The 15,774-nt window shown below is 42.7% G+C and overlaps 1 protein-coding gene across 2 annotated transcripts in view; it reads left to right on the forward strand.

Annotated features, from left to right (window-relative positions):
- Positions 1 to 15,774, forward strand: part of MORN1 (MORN repeat containing 1) — a 528,161-nt gene that overhangs the window by 307,645 nt on the left and 204,742 nt on the right. For both annotated transcript variants that reach the window (XM_073585393.1, XM_073585394.1), the window contains exon 12: positions 9,507 to 9,589. In XM_073585393.1, coding sequence (XP_073441494.1) covers positions 9,507 to 9,589 — 83 coding nt within the window. The remainder of the gene's footprint in view (positions 1 to 9,506; positions 9,590 to 15,774) is intronic.

Here is a 15,774-nt window from a genome sequence, read left to right on the forward strand (position 1 = left end):
GCGGGGCAACAGGGTGTGGGAACAGAACAGCTAGTTGCCACGACTACCACCCTGGCCGTCTTACAAGATCATAAAGGGGAAGGAGGGAGCCTCGAAACACGCACCTACAGGAAATCAACGGCCAGCAATTCCCTGCTCAGCTGGTACAGTAATCATCTGGAACCTTTAGAGAGTGGCATGCCTAAGGGGCAGTTTTTAAGGCTATGCCGGAAGTGTTCAGATGCAACATTTGTTAGGCAGGCTAGGGAGCTGAGGGGGAGATTTCTACAGAAGGGCTACCAAAATAAGGTCCTCCATCAAGCATACCAGGAAATTAAATCTAGGAAAAGTATGGAGTTGCTTGTTCCTACCCAAAAACCTTATATGGAAAACATCACCAAATTTATTACAACGTACTTGAATGGAATATCAGCACTAAGATCCATTCTGGAAAAACACTGGCCCGTGGATAGTGATGATGTCAGTGACAAACTGGGTCATTACCCACACGTCACGTACAGGATCGGTAAATTGTTGAAAGATAGGCTAGTACATAGTCAATTTTTGGCACCAAGACAAATATCCTCATTAAAGGGAACCTGTCTCCTGTTTTGATGCGGTCACTGCCTTTCAGTGACCGCATCAACAAACAGCAAGTCTCAGGAGGGAAAAGGACTAATCCAAGTGCACACAAATCAGGAGAGCATTGTCTCTCAAAGTCACAGTATAATTAAGTTCTTGACAAAGGCTGACCCCCTACAGCTCCACCCGTGATGTCATGCCGTGTTATATTTGCATGGTCCGTCCCTCCAGCCTTTTACCTCAGCAAGTGGTGTGGCCTCGCGCATCATCCTGCTAGGCGTCGCACACGATTCTTGTTGCACGTTCCATCTCCTGCGGTCTTGTTATGCTTCGTACTTGTCAAATGGACAGGAAACTATTTCCAATCACCGGATTCAAATGATTCCCGCGAGCCCGCAGCTGTGATATCCTGAGTGGATCTCTAAGTGAGTTTATTGATTGGTGCTTTTTCTTTCACAACAGGGTAAAAGCTCTCTCTTCTCTGTTCTGACCAGGCTTTACCAGATTAATGTTTGCTAGGTCCACTATGCTGGGGCTGGTATCTTAACCCTTGGCTTGTGTGTAATGTTTTTTGCCATCACCTGATGGCCCTGACTGAGATTTAAACGCATCGGAAGGTACACGGAACTTTTTTTTTAGAATCAGATCTGTGAATGGTCAGCTGTGAACTTCCCTTGTCAGGGCCGGAATCTTGAGGATAATAGGGCCAGTATAATCTGACAGGGCTTAATCTAGTCCTCGGCCCCTATCCTGCGATACAGACAAGTTCTTGTGACATTGATGAACTAGGACTTCCGTTCTTCCGGATACCACAGACTGTTGAGATTGTTCCAATCATTTTCTCTTCACCTTTTTGCCACTAGTTAGACATAATGCAGAAGCAGGTTTCATCCAGATAGTTGTTTTTTTTCTATAATGGACCACCTAAGGTTGGCTGACCATTGTCCGTAGTATGTGTTCTATGTATTGTCTGCTGTATTAAGGATGGGAAATCTTGAACAATGAAATTCTCAAAGCACAATTGTTAACAATTCCAAAAAGAGGGAAGAATAGGAAGCATATAAGGAAGCCAGGATGGATGAACACAGAACTTAAGCGCATGCTAAAAAGGAAGAAAAAAATGTTTATAAAATGGAAAGAGGGAGGCATATCTAAAGAAGAATATAATGCTGTCTGCAGAACCTGCAGGGCACAAATCAGTTTATCTAAAGCTGACAATGAATTGAGGCTTGCAAGAGATGTCAAAAGCAATAATAAAGGATTTTGGGGATATGTCAAAAGTAAAAGAAAAGTCAAAGATGCTATAGGATTTCTACAGGATGAAAATGATGAAATGGTAAGACAGGATGTTGAGAAGGCCGAACTTTTAAATTCCTATTTTGTATCTGTTTTCTCTCAGAAAGGAAATGTAACATCAACTGTTCTTCACTGTCCTATTAAGGAAATAGAAGAATCCAGGATATCTATAAACAGAAAGATAGTGAGGAAACACTTAGCTAACCTAAATGAATTCAAGTCTCCAGGTCCAGATGAATTACACCCCAGAGTACTGAAGGAGATAGCAGAAGAAATTTTTGAACCCCTCTCCATAATCTTTGAAAATTCTTGGAGAACAGGAGAAGTCCCAGAAGACTGGAGAAGAGCAAATGTTGTTCCTATCTTCAAAAAGGGGAAGAAGGTGGACCCAGGCAACTATAGGCCGGTGAGTCTGACTTCTATACCAGGAAAGATCTTTGAACAAATTATTAAACAACATGTATGTCAGTACCTGGATAAGAATGAAGTGATTAAACAGAGTCAGCAAGGGTTTGTAACTAATAAGTCATGTCAGACTAACTTAATTTCCTTCTATGACGAAATCACTGATTGGGTGGATCAAGGAAATGCTGTAGATATAGTATATCTTGACTTCAGCAAAGCATTTGACAAAGTATCTCATACAATCCTTATTGAAAAAATGGACAAGGCAACTGTTAGGTGGATTCATAACTGGCTTAGTGATCGGACCCAGAGAGTGGTCGTAAATGGCTGCACATCCAGTTGGAAGAATGTCTCAAGTGGGGTACCACAGGGCTCTGTCCTGGGCCCTGTATTGTTCAACATCTTTATCAACGATTTAGATGAAGGAATTGAGGGTAAACTGATTAAATTTGCTGATGACACAAAGCTAGGAGGGATAGCTAATACTAGAGAAGAGAGAGGATTCAAAAAGATAGAAATAAACTGGAGAAGTGGGCAGCAACTAACAGAATGGTTTTTAACTGGAAAAATGCAAAGTACTACATCTGGGCAATAAAAATGAAAAAAGCATATACAGAATGGGAGGAATAGGGCTAAGCAACAGCACATGTGAAAAAGACTTGGGTATACTAATAGATCACAGACTGAATATGAGTCAACAGTGTGATGCAGCAGCAAAAAAGGCAAATGCAATTCTAGGATGTATTAACAGAAGCATACAGTCTAGATCACGTGAAGTCATTATTTCCCTCTACTCCTCTTTGGTCAGACCTCATCTGGAATATTGTGTCCAGTTTTGGGCACCACATTTTAAAAAAGACATCAACAAACTGGAGCAAGTTCAGAAAAGAGCAACCAGAATGGTGACCGGTCTGCAAACCCTGTCTTATGAGGAAAGGTTGCAGGATTTGGGATTGTTTAGTTTGCAAAAGAGAAGACTGAGAGGAGACTTAATAGCTGTCTACAAATATCTAAAGGGCTGTCACATTGTAGAAGGATCAACTTTATTCTCATTTGCACAAGGAAAGACTAGAAGCAATGGGATGAAACTGAATGGGAGGAGACACAGATTAGATATTAGAAAAAACTTTTTGACAGTTAGAGTGATCAATGAGTGGAACAAGCTGCCACAAGAAGTGGTGAGTTCTCCTTCAATGGAAGTCTTCAAACAGAGGCTGGACAGACATCTGACTGGGATGATTAAGCGAATCCTGCTTTGAGCAGGGGGTTGGACCAGATGGCCCAGGAGGTCCCTTCCAACTCTACGATTCTATGATTCTAAGTGATGTTGTCTGTTTGTCCTTTTTGGCCATCACTGTGGTTTGCATACATGTCCGGTGGGTCTGAATATGTATCTTAACATTCTTATGTAATATTTGTGGCATCTCTGATGTTTTTTTTAAATTTTATCAAATAAAAGTTATATTTTATGCCTTGTTATACTTGCTTTATGCTGATTTGCTAAAACTGACTCCAGCAAACATCTGGCCACAATAGTTTCAGTAGCAACAAGCAATGCAAAAATGCCAGAAATTTTTTTTAAAAAACATGGCAGTTTTTTATTAATAATATATATATAATTACACACAATACTGTGGAAAAAAAAGCTTTAAGCAGGTGTGTAAACTAATGCTGTAAAGTAAGATTTAAAAAAACTACAAGTGTTAATGGTTTATTTTTATCAGTTAACAAAATTCAAAATGAATGAACAAAAGAGAAATCTAATCAATATTTGGTGACCTTTCTTTGCATTCAGAATTGCATCAGAGCATTAATTCTAAATGCACTTTCACAAAGTCAAGTATTTTGGATTATAGTCAAGTATATGAGTAACCAGTTATAACAAACAGGTGATAATGATCATCATTTTGATATATAGATTGAATCAACCATTAACTAGAAGTAACTGTGTACAAGGCTTGAAACTGAGTGAGGAACAGCCAAATGCTGCTACAAAGGTGAGGCTATGGAACACAGTATCCTGTCACAGGTCATACACCATGGCTAGACACAAGGTAGTTATAGTGTATCAGTAAGCTCTCTCCAAAGCAAGGCTTTCACAGCAGACTGGTTGTTCAAACTCATTTAAAGAAGCACCAAAAAAAGGGCAACCTTGAAGATAATATACACTGTAGTCAAAACTTAGTAAGGTAGAGTGAAAGCACATAATGCTTACTTTTCTTCAAAATCAGAAGATATCTAGCAATGCTATGAACTCACAAGTGGCAGTAACCACTGGGACTCAGTTACACCCATCTATGTTTAGGAGTAGGCTGGCCAGAAGTGATCTTTATGGAAAAATTGTGGCCAGAAAGCATACCTTTCACATGGAAGCAAGGCCATGTAACTTAACTACACAGCCAAAGCACAGCAACTGGGGTGCAGAAAAATGGGAGCCTTAGCTCTGGACTGAGAAGTCAAAATGTGAAATATTTTGCTGTAAGAGAAGACAGTTTGTTCTCCAAAGCAAAACAATGAGTGTCTGTATGTACAGTGAAGCATGGTGGAGGATCCTTGCACGTTTGGGGCTGCACTTATAAAAAATGGAATTGGTAGTTTGGTCAGGAGTAATGTGTCCTCAATGTTGAGGAATACAACCAGATACTTATCCATCATGCAATACCATCAGGGCGGTGTCTGACTGACTCCAAATTAATTCTGCAGCTAGACAACGACCCCAAACATCCATCCAATGTAATTAAGAATGATTTTCCAGCATAAAGAACAATAGTCATTGAAGTGATGATCCGGCCTCACAGAGTCCTGATCTCAACGTCATCTGGTCTGTGTGAAATTAAATGAAGAGACAGAAGGATTTGCACAAGAAACATCCACAGATCTGTGGTTAACTCTCCAAGATGTTTCTTCAAAAACTGTGTGCAAATGAAGAACTGATGAAGTCAAAGGGCAATCACCAAATAATGGTTTGATTTAGATTTTCTCTTTTGATCACTTTGCATTTTGTTAATTGATTAAATAATTAATTAATTAAGACTTGTATTTTCGCCAGCCTTCTTACGTTACAGTTATTACCAGAATAAAGAGAGAGAGAATGTTTTAAGGCATTTTTATTGCTTACTGCAAAGTCAAAATTTTACATACACTAAGATTACTGTGCCTTTAAACAATTCTGGACTGCCCATATGATGATGTCATGTCTTTGGAAGTTTCTGATTTGAGGGTTTTTTTTTTTGCAACATCTGAGTTAATTAGAGACACACCTGAAGGTGCCTCATTGACATGTGCAACCTGTATTCTGATTTCATGTCAGATATTAAGAAAAACATTCATATGTGTCTTGTTATATACTGTATGTAAATTTCTATATATACCAGTGACTAAGCCATAGCACACTTGTGACATTGTCACCTTTCTTTCAAAGTTTCAGAAGATTAGCAGATTACATGAGAGACGTTGAGGAAATAAACCGAGCGTTACTTGACGTGACAGAATCGTCAGTGATACACTTGATGCGCTCATTGAATTTGAGCTATCATCCTTGAACACTGTACGCCGCTTTCAATCATAACCGTGTTATCTCAGTCTGATACAGATTTATGCTCTCATGAATCTTAAGTAACGCTTCCTAGTCCTCCTGATCTGTCAGCCACAGCTAAGAACATCACAGGTGGCTTAGAAGACACGGACAGGTTCATAGGTGATCGTACAGAAACACTCCAGAAACTTGGAACCAAATATTATGGAGTATTCAGCAGCTGCAAAGTGTAAAGGTGACTGCAGATCTGGAGATTTTTATAGTTTTTATATATTACATTGGCTTTCATTTCATACATTGGCAGAGGTTTTTCTGTACTAACCAAACAACTTTGACAACTTTCCACGTCGTAAGGACCTTGCCCCCATCTTCCTTATATAAATTAGATTTTTGTTGGGATGCAGTAATGATCAGATGCATGTAACCTCACGTTATCAGCTAGATTATGGTTTCATGTAATGCGGATTCGCCCCCCATAGAAGCCCATTCTTTACCTCTCCGTGCCTCCGATTTCATATGGAGGCTTATTCCCAATGATTCGTATGGAATCCACGCTCCTTCTGGTGCCATATAAGGGCTCATTCACACGTCTGATTTTTCCATGTATGAGTAAAACAGACCGATTATTCTGATCAGACTTTGATTACAGTTTGGTCCGATGGTTATCAGTTTTTCGTGTACCAGAAGAAGTTAAAAAAAAGTTTCTCCACCTTCTTCTTTCTGACAGTCCATGAAAATTGTCCCGCACTCTTATGTCATCCAAGAGTGGTCTGATTTTTTCAGGGACCCATTGATCTGATTTTTTTCATGGACCCATGACTTGCATGGCCGATTTGATCCAAACCTTGGATCAAAATTGTGTATGTCTCCGCTATTGTCGACTGACTTCTCGATCCGCGAAAAATCACAGACATACAAATGGCCCCATACTCTGTCACAAGTAATAATGCTTATCCTTCAAAATTACAGATAGCACTCATTAGAGAAACTGGACATCTGATTGAGCCCTAATGCAGGAATATTCCCCATTGCTTCTAGAGAAGAATATAGTCCCACCTGAACATACAATTTAGCAGCACCTAGACTTCTGGCGGGTCCGTAATATGGGAACTTAATGCCCCCTACTTGCTTTTCCCCCCCATGTCTGCTCCACTGAGATTAAGGTGTTCTCCTGATTGACTTCTTGTAAGAGAAAGTAGTTATTTTTCTAATTTATCAATGCTCCAATTCAACAAGGCTTGCCATCCAATGTCCGCTGAAGAAATATGCGCTAAATTCATTAAGAGACGTGCACCTCCGGATAAATTTGGAGTATCTTTCCTTTTCCATGCCCCAGTGACTATGATGTTCTCCACTCACGGACTGGAGTACATTCCTGTCTTAATTCGCCCCATTTTGCAGTCTCGCTTGGCCATACCCCCCCTCCTGCTAAGCTCCGTCCTCTTTTCATAAAGTGTCATAGCTGGCGTAAAAAAATGGCAAATGTTGCAAAGTTTATGCGAACCTCAAAAAGAGGAAAAAATCCTCCAAAAAAATTCAGATACAAACCAGACAGGCCTAAATGCATCTGCAGTAATCCAGGGTGCAGCGGACCCAAGTAAAATGGCAGCTGCACAGGTGCATAAATACCAAATGAAACAGCCAGCCTACAATCAGGGATTGGCCGAGTGATACACCAGTGCAGAAGAAATAATCCGCATGTGGCAGTGTTCACACAGGGAATGCAGGGCTTCTGGTTCACAACCTCTTAGTAACACCATATAGGGGGGCTGCCCAGTGCCAACTAGGATAGGTGATAACTTGCTATGATTGGAAAAAATTATTTAAAGAGTACCGGCCCTTTTTAATTTTTACTCCATAAATCAATAATGCACATGAAAATAAGCAACTTTGTATTGTATCTTATCAGATAAATCTACTTCTCTCTGAGCCTGGATTTATTTTTCACTCTCAATTCCTGGGAAAAATCTATCTTCAATAAAGACAGATTTTCTCATTACTGAGATAGGAGATGGCAGTTGGTGCTTTTAAAATTCTATGGAGGACGGAGAAGCTAGAGGCAGGCACAGACATTCTGCTGCAAGTTCTCCTGAAAGTGTGTCCTGCATGTGAAGACTTCCGGGGCATAGTCCGCGCCGGAAAATACCGGCGCATGCACAGTACCATTTATTTGCTTCGCCCACAGTTGGGCAAAGCATATTGCGCAGGCGCCAGAGGCCTTTTTGAATGCGCAAGCGCGACAAACAACGTTATCTGTGATATTCACAGATGAAGATTACGCTCAGCAAGCCGAGGAGGGGGGGAAGAAGCCAACTAAGCCACGCCCATAGGACCGAACCGCGGCGATTTGCATACCTCTTCACCAACAGAACAAAGGTATTTTTGCATCAAAGGTGCGGTTGGGGGGGAATAAAAAATCCTAAAAGAATCCTTATGGGACGCACAATTGGGTGATATCTTTACATGATATCAGTAAAAAGGGGTGACAGATTCTCTTTAAGGTCCCGTTACATTTAGTGATGCACCAGCGATCCCGACAACGATACGACCCGTTCAGGATCGCTGGTGCATCGCTAAATGGTCGCTAGTGAGCTGCCAAAGAGGCAGATCTCACCAGCGATGCAGCAGCGGTCGGCGTTCTATACTTACTGTCACACGCAGCGAGGGTGACGTCTTCCGCCCGCGTCCATGGAGTCGCTTGTCGTCGCCAGCAGGAAACCGATGACAAGAAATGGACCAGGACGATCTCGCGCGATCAGCGATATCCAGCGGGGGAGCCGGTCGGAGGTAAGTGTCATATGTAGCGAGATCGCTAGCGATATCGCTGTTGCGTCACAAAATCGGTGACGCTTTAGCGATATCGCTAGCGATCTCGCTATGTGTGAAAGGGGCTTAAGTCTACAAGTCTTCAGTCACTCAATCTGACTGCAGACTTGTGAATCATCACATCATGCTGTGAAGATTCACCAGCGAAGGAAGCGGCGGGGGGCTGCCTGCAAGCATGCGATTTTCATTCTTCCTGCCACATTCTGACTAGACATGTCTGGCCTTGCTCAATTCTCTGGCATTGAGTGAGGCTGTGCACGTCTAGTTGGAATGTGCCAGAAATGATTCAAATCACATACGTGTGGTCACGCGCCCGCCGCTTCTCGGAAAATCCTCACACTGCATGCAATGTGAGGGTTCACACGCCTGCAGTCACATAGTCTCTGCAGACTTGTAGTCTAAGGCCAGACACCCCCTTTAAGATCAGAACAGCGTCTGCAAAGGATGAAATTCATATTGGCATTTTATGTACGATTCTAGAAAAAAAAGTGCATTGGGGTAAAGTGCACTAAATTAAAAGACTGACACCTTCTAATAATTTTGGACTGCCTGAAAGTCAGAAAATGAAATCTACCCACGTTATTATCAAGGGTAAATTTACGCCAAAAAACTGTGGCATCTTCTGACTTTCATTTTAAAAAATTTCCTTCCGTCTTGTGATCATATCCATGTTGATAACTTTTGGCACAAGCAACTTAAAAAGTGCATCTTTTTGCGCTATTTTGGCAGACCCGATGATTTGCAACAATTTTTTGGGCCTAGTTTTACACCCCAAAACTTGCGCTAATACGATGATAAACGCGTGTGAAAATATCTAAAAATGTCGTAGGGCCTTTCATCTACCGATCTCTGTGATTTACATCTGGATTTCTTTACATTTCAGCCTAGAAAAAGAACAAGTGGAAAAATGACTGGTGAAAAAACTGAGAAAATGACAGTCTCACAGGAGAAGATTGAAGACAGCAGGTAGGTGTGAATCAGTATTTCTGCCGCTCAGCTGGATCCGTTTCCCCTCTTATGTTGTGCATGCTTTCCCTGAAGCAAGAAAGACTTCTTGCAGAGTCTTCTATTTTGGGAAATCACGGCATGTCCTTCCCCCAAACCAATCAGTTCTCCCCTGCAAATCGCAGTAGGAATCCTTCTGGCATGCAAAGGGTGTGAGCTGCCTGCGCCTCTAATTATGTCCTTATTATTATTGCTGCTTATATTATATATGTTGTATCATTTGTGCCTGAAACGTAAAATCTTTTTTAGATAGAAACGATGTCAATATATAAATAAAATATCAATAAAAAGGTAAAGATTTAAAACACTTACAAAATACCAAAAACTAGCGGTAAATATAATCCCTATAGGTGTCCTCTAATTTATTTTTTACCCAGCCGAGGTGGCAGCTATGGAACAAGAACAAGAGTTGTAATCCAGCATCGGCAGACTTGGCAAATTTACTCATTTCCAGAGTGAGGATATTTTTCAAGAGGAATGCCTTTCAGGAAATAGTTTTGTTTTTCTTTAAGACTTTTTTCCCTTAAAGTCTTTTTTTATAACTGTTTTGATTGTTTTTTTTTTTTATTATTATTTTTCTGTCTTTTGACTTTCAAAGTGCAATGAATAAAAGTATCCATGTCACTTCTTTTTTTTTTTCCGCCTCAAAGCTTTACAGACCTCGTCAGACAAAAAAAAACTCTCAAAAGGCAAAGCGATTAGGCTTTAAAACGAAAAAGAAAAAGCATTCAGAGAGCGTTTCAAGGGGTTTTTCATATGGATTTTGAAGCGGGACCCATTCAAAATTCACTTAAAAAAACCCTCTGACCTGGATTTTTCTTGTTGAAAAGAATATCCTAAGGCTATGTACACACAGCGTATTTCATCCGACAGTTTTTAACTGGCGAAACAGCTTTACTGCAGGTCCCCTGAAGAATGAGCATGTCACTTCTTTTAATCTCTTCTGGAAATATTAACTGGAGTTAATAGCTCCACACTTCTGTGCAGTGTAATATATCTCCAGTGCTTACTTAGGCTGCACACTCTAGCTGGCAGGTCACGTGATCCAGATGACATCACATGTCCTTCTGCACTTCTATGTTGCTGCATACTTATGATTGGTTACTGTATTACAGGAGGCAGAAGTACACGCCCCCCAGTGAAAACTCTCTGATAACACCTACTTTTACTTCACTAAAGTTAACTATTTTGTTGCCAAATTTTTTGCTGCTAATATGTCTGCAACTGAGAGGCGAAATTAAAAAAAATAAGTTTATTTTCACTCTGAAGCCACTATTACATTGTGGGTCTAGCTTAGCATGAAATATTTGGAAAATGGTCCTACTTTGTGGTGCTAAGGCTAGCTGAAACTTTTTGCTTTCATCTTTCCACAACTTTTGGTTACGACTATTGATTGGTAGTGCCTTTTGGAATAGGGCAAATGATAACAACCCAGTTTTAAAGAGGTTTTTGAAACTTATTATATTCATGACCTACTCTTAAGATAGGCTAACAATATTAGATCGGTAGGTGTCTGACATCCAGCAAGTCCATCTGGACACAGGAAAATTGCTGTCCTCTGGGCGACTTCCATTGCTGCACGGCTTGGCTTGATTGACAGCTCTTTCCCTTTTTGCATATAAGGAGATATTTGTCAATCAAACCATGCCAGAGGGGAGCTGCCCAGCGGATGCTTTTTTCGTAGCTAGGTAAGTGTGAATCTCCTGAGAGATTTCCTTTAGGCTATGTGCCCACGTTGCTTTTTTGAAGCAGAATATTCCTGAGCGGAAACGCACACTCTCTTCCCGGGAAAACGTATGCGTTTTATGACGCGCTTTTGTAAGCGTTTTTGACGCTTTTGTTAAGCGTTTTAGCATACGTTTTCCTATGCGTTTTTGCAATACAATTGTATGTATGTGGAAACGCACGCGTTTCCGCAAAATTAATGAACATGCTGCGTTTTTTTCTGCTAAGCGTTTCCGCAGCGGACAAAAACGCACCATTAGCACAATATGTGCGGATTCAATTATGATAACATGGGATGCTTTGCGTAAGCGTTTCCGCGTCTAAAAGCGCCACGGAAACGCTTAAAAAACGCAACATGGGCACACAGCCTTAAAGTTGGATGTATTTGTGGATGCAGTGCACAGAACGGCAGAGGAATTAGTATATTTGACAAATCTCCGCCATACAGCATAAGTGTCTATATGGAAAACTTCAAGTCCCGAGCATGGTAATTAACACATCCGATTATCCTCACTATAATCCCATTCCTCCTCAGTGTCTGATATCCGCAACTTTTTATTTTTTCCTCCCTAATCATAAAATATCACCTGCTCGGGGCTCACACAGTGTCAGTCATGCAATATGAGATGTTATGCTGGGGAATAATCACACCGTCCGTGGATCCATTATCAGCGAGACTTTCAGGTCTATGACTCAAAAGCTCTGGGAAATGTCACGGTGACCTCTGCTTCAGTCATTCATCCTCTAACCTGCCTCTGTATTAATAGCGGGCCAGCGCCCATTGTGTCTTGTTCTAAGGAACTCAGCATGACAACTTCCCGGTGAACATGTCATCCTGTCTAGGAGACCTGAGCGAGACAGGAGGAATGAAAACAGGGGATAGAATAGTGCCATAATATTACAGAAATCGAAGGATATTTTTCTTTTGTTATGGTTTCAAATAATTTGCATAGTCGCTAGTGATCTGCATTCGTTATCATAGGTGGCAGTAAAGAAAAGTAGATGGAAAATAGCTGCCATTATCTGCTAGGGTAATTATTTTTTCTATACTTTGCATACTGTTGGGTGGTGCATGCAATATGGAAATCAAAAGTCTAACATCATGCTTCCCTTTACCTTAAAGGGATTTTTTTTATCTTCTATCTTCAGGAGTGCATTGCTCCCCTGCCTCATAGCTCCTTGTTTGCTGGGGGGCAGTGCCCTCCTGAAGATTGAGAATTCGGACCATTGTCATGGTAGCAATGCGAGTGGGAAGAGTGCACTCCCCCATGCTGAAAACAGCACAGGAGCGATCCAACCAGCACCAGAGCACTTGTGTGCTCTATATCAAAGAGCTTGTAAGCACTGCGGTGGGAAACAGCTTCCAAGGAGCAAAGGGGAACTGAAGCTGGCTGGATCCAGAGATTCTTCCAGGATCAGAGCAGCTCTTTGCATGCTCTATATCAAAGCGCTTGTAAGCGCTGCGCTCCTGAAAATTGACAGTTCAGATCGATGGTATGGTAGTACTGTTGGTGGGCAACAGCATCAGAGCAGCACTTGATACACTATATCAAAGAGCTTGTAAGTGCTGTGTTCCTGAAGACTGACTCTTGGACCAATGGCATGGTAGCAGTGCAGGTGGGAAACAGTACGGGAGGAGGGCAGGGGCACTGAAGCTGGCTGGTTTCATAGATCCTGCCAGCATCAGAGCAGCTTTTTGCATGGACCATATCAAACAGCTTGTAAGCGCTGCGTTCCTCTGAATATCAACAGTTCAGACCAATGGCATGGTAGCACTACAGTGGGAAACAGCCTGGGAGGAGCGCAGGGGCACGGAAGCTGGCTGGGTCCAGAGATCCTGCCAGCATCAGAGCAGCACTTTATGTGCTTTATATCAAAGAGCTTCTAAGTGCTGCACTCCTTTTCTAGAAAACCGGCCACTGCTTATAGACTACAAACGTGACCTGAAACTTGGAAAACAAGCAGTAAACTGTAGAAATAAAACCCCGCCTTTTTTTTTAAATAAAGAGGATTTTTAAAATGAGCTAAATTGCAAAGTGGCTTGATTTTATAAGCACTTTTGCCGTTTTAACAATTTTATGATGATGAGAAAACCACTGTCACTAAATGTCACAATACAAACCTCATACACTATTACGTAGCTCTCTTAGACCTGATGAGGCCGGTGTACTTTGAAACTCCATGTCAGAATGGCTTTATTTAGAGGCGTGCATGGAGTAGGTAAAGTCACCATTGCCAGCACTGTGAGCAGTGGGTGTAAGCACGACCCGAGCTATTTTATTGGCAGCTTGCTCCAATCAAAGTACCAGGCGTGCTTACAGTGCTGTGATCGGTGACTGTAGCCGTGCCGTTACCCCTGTATGACTGAAAGCCAGCAGATCCTGGGAAGAATAAGGCTATGTGCACATGTGGCGCCCCTGAGGGTTCAGTTGCCACAGAGGTACTGCACCTCCTCCTGAGATGTGATGCCCCATCATCCAGGTAAGTTGGAGGCTCCTAACCACGCTCCAACACTTGCATCCCACACAACACAGTAGTTCAGCAAAGCCACATTGCGGCTCCCTGCTTGGAGTGTAGCAGAGCACCTTTGGTGGCTCCCTGCTTGGAACACGAAACTTGCTGGGAGGCGGGTGGAGTTAGAATACATAAAAGAGTGGGAAGGTTTAGGATTTCAGGTCAGTCGGGGAGTCAGTGGTCAGAGAGTGAGGAGAGAAGATCCCTGGGAGTGGGATGGAGGAAGGAGGTGCTGCAGCAGATCTCAGTGACCTGGGTCTGCTGGCACGGGAAAGGAAAGAAAGAGCAAGACATTGAACAGAAACCTGATCTTCCATAAGAAGCAGAGACTAGTACGGAAGGTAGGAGTAAAAGGGAACAGAGGACGTGGGTTAGGAGAGAACCCTGCCTAGAAGTTCTAAGCGCAAGGCCGGGGCCCGGTCCCCGAGGTTGTATGGATACAAATGGTCCTGCAGCAGACACCGGAGTAGTAGTGGGCTGTAAATGCACTACTCCCATCTAAGACTTGGGGGCACAACAGCAACATTGATAGTGAGCCGGGACTTAGGAGCAGAGATACCCCGAAGCAGGCTACAGCTGTCTGCCGTACAAGGAAAGTTCATAAGAACATCTGTCAGGAGAAACTCCAGTGTAACTCAGTACTAGGAGTACTTCACTTAAAGGCGCTATAAGAGGAGACGTTCAGAAAGGCACATGTTGGCGGAGTGTTGGAAGGGAGCATTCCATCTTGCCTGGAGGTTGACTGAGTCCCTGACCCGGAGGACACAGCACGGAGGCAGGCACCTGTGTGTACTACAGACTGTGAGTAAAGCTTTGGAGCTACAAGCCTTGGTGTCCTCCATTTATTCCTGTGCCAACACACCCTGTACCGCTACATCTGGGTACCAGCTTCTACACTGCCTGCGCCTCTCCTCTACCCCTTCATCTACACTGCCCTGGGACTACAGCTCCACCTGTGGGGAGCATCACCATCTTGGCTGCACCACACCACCAGTCCCAGAGGATCTGCATGCAGCGTCGGCTTAACATCTCACTTGCCGAACACCACAGGTGGCGTCACGAACTATTCATTCAATTAACTACATTTCCACCATTCAATCTCCCTATTACTTGGGCGCCCAGGGACACGGACCGGGTCACTGCTGCTGTGACACTCCCATCTGAGAGACCGGCCCGGTACTGAGTACCCCACAGCCCTGGGGGGGCGACCCACACACGCCGCGGATCCACTGCGGTTTTGGCCACTGCGGATCTGCAGCAGTTCTGCAGACAGTGTACAGTAGCATGTAAATCTATGTGATTTACAATCTGCTGTGCACCTGCTGTGGATTTTTAACTGCGGAAAAGCTGCGGTTTTGAATCCGCAGAAAGAAATGACATGTCATTTTTTTCTGCGGATTTTGCTGCAGTTTACCATCTCCTCCATTGTGGAGGTGATAAACCGCAGGGGAAAACCGCAGGCCAATCCGCAGGTAAAACCACAGGTCATTTTACCTGCAGTTTTACCTGCTGTTCCGCAGATACAAATCCGCAGACCATTCCGCAGCGTGTGCACATAGCCTAAAGATTATTTTCTCCCAGAAGACGCACTTTCTCTAAGGCGGTCGGGCAGGAGTGTAAGATTGTATGTAGGGTTAATCTGCAGGTTAATAGCCTTTGGGGACATGACAGGTTCCCATTAAAGTAGGCATTATGTCTCGCGCTTTTTGACATTACAAGAAACCTTTATGTCTTGCGTCTATACCGGTGACCTCTATTCTTCAATCATAGACCCCTGGGAAGACATTGGGGGAGACGCCTTCAAAAACCAAAAAGTTCATAAACTCAATCCGCTTAACGATTTTATTCACAATTATGATGGAAAATGTTGATTAAAAAAAGAGCTGAGAATAAGAACTATCGAACGC

Source organism: Dendrobates tinctorius, unplaced genomic scaffold, assembly GCF_039654945.1.
Source record: "Dendrobates tinctorius isolate UK_male_01 unplaced genomic scaffold, ASM3965494v1 ptg000086l, whole genome shotgun sequence".
NCBI lineage: Eukaryota > Metazoa > Chordata > Amphibia > Anura > Dendrobatidae > Dendrobates > Dendrobates tinctorius.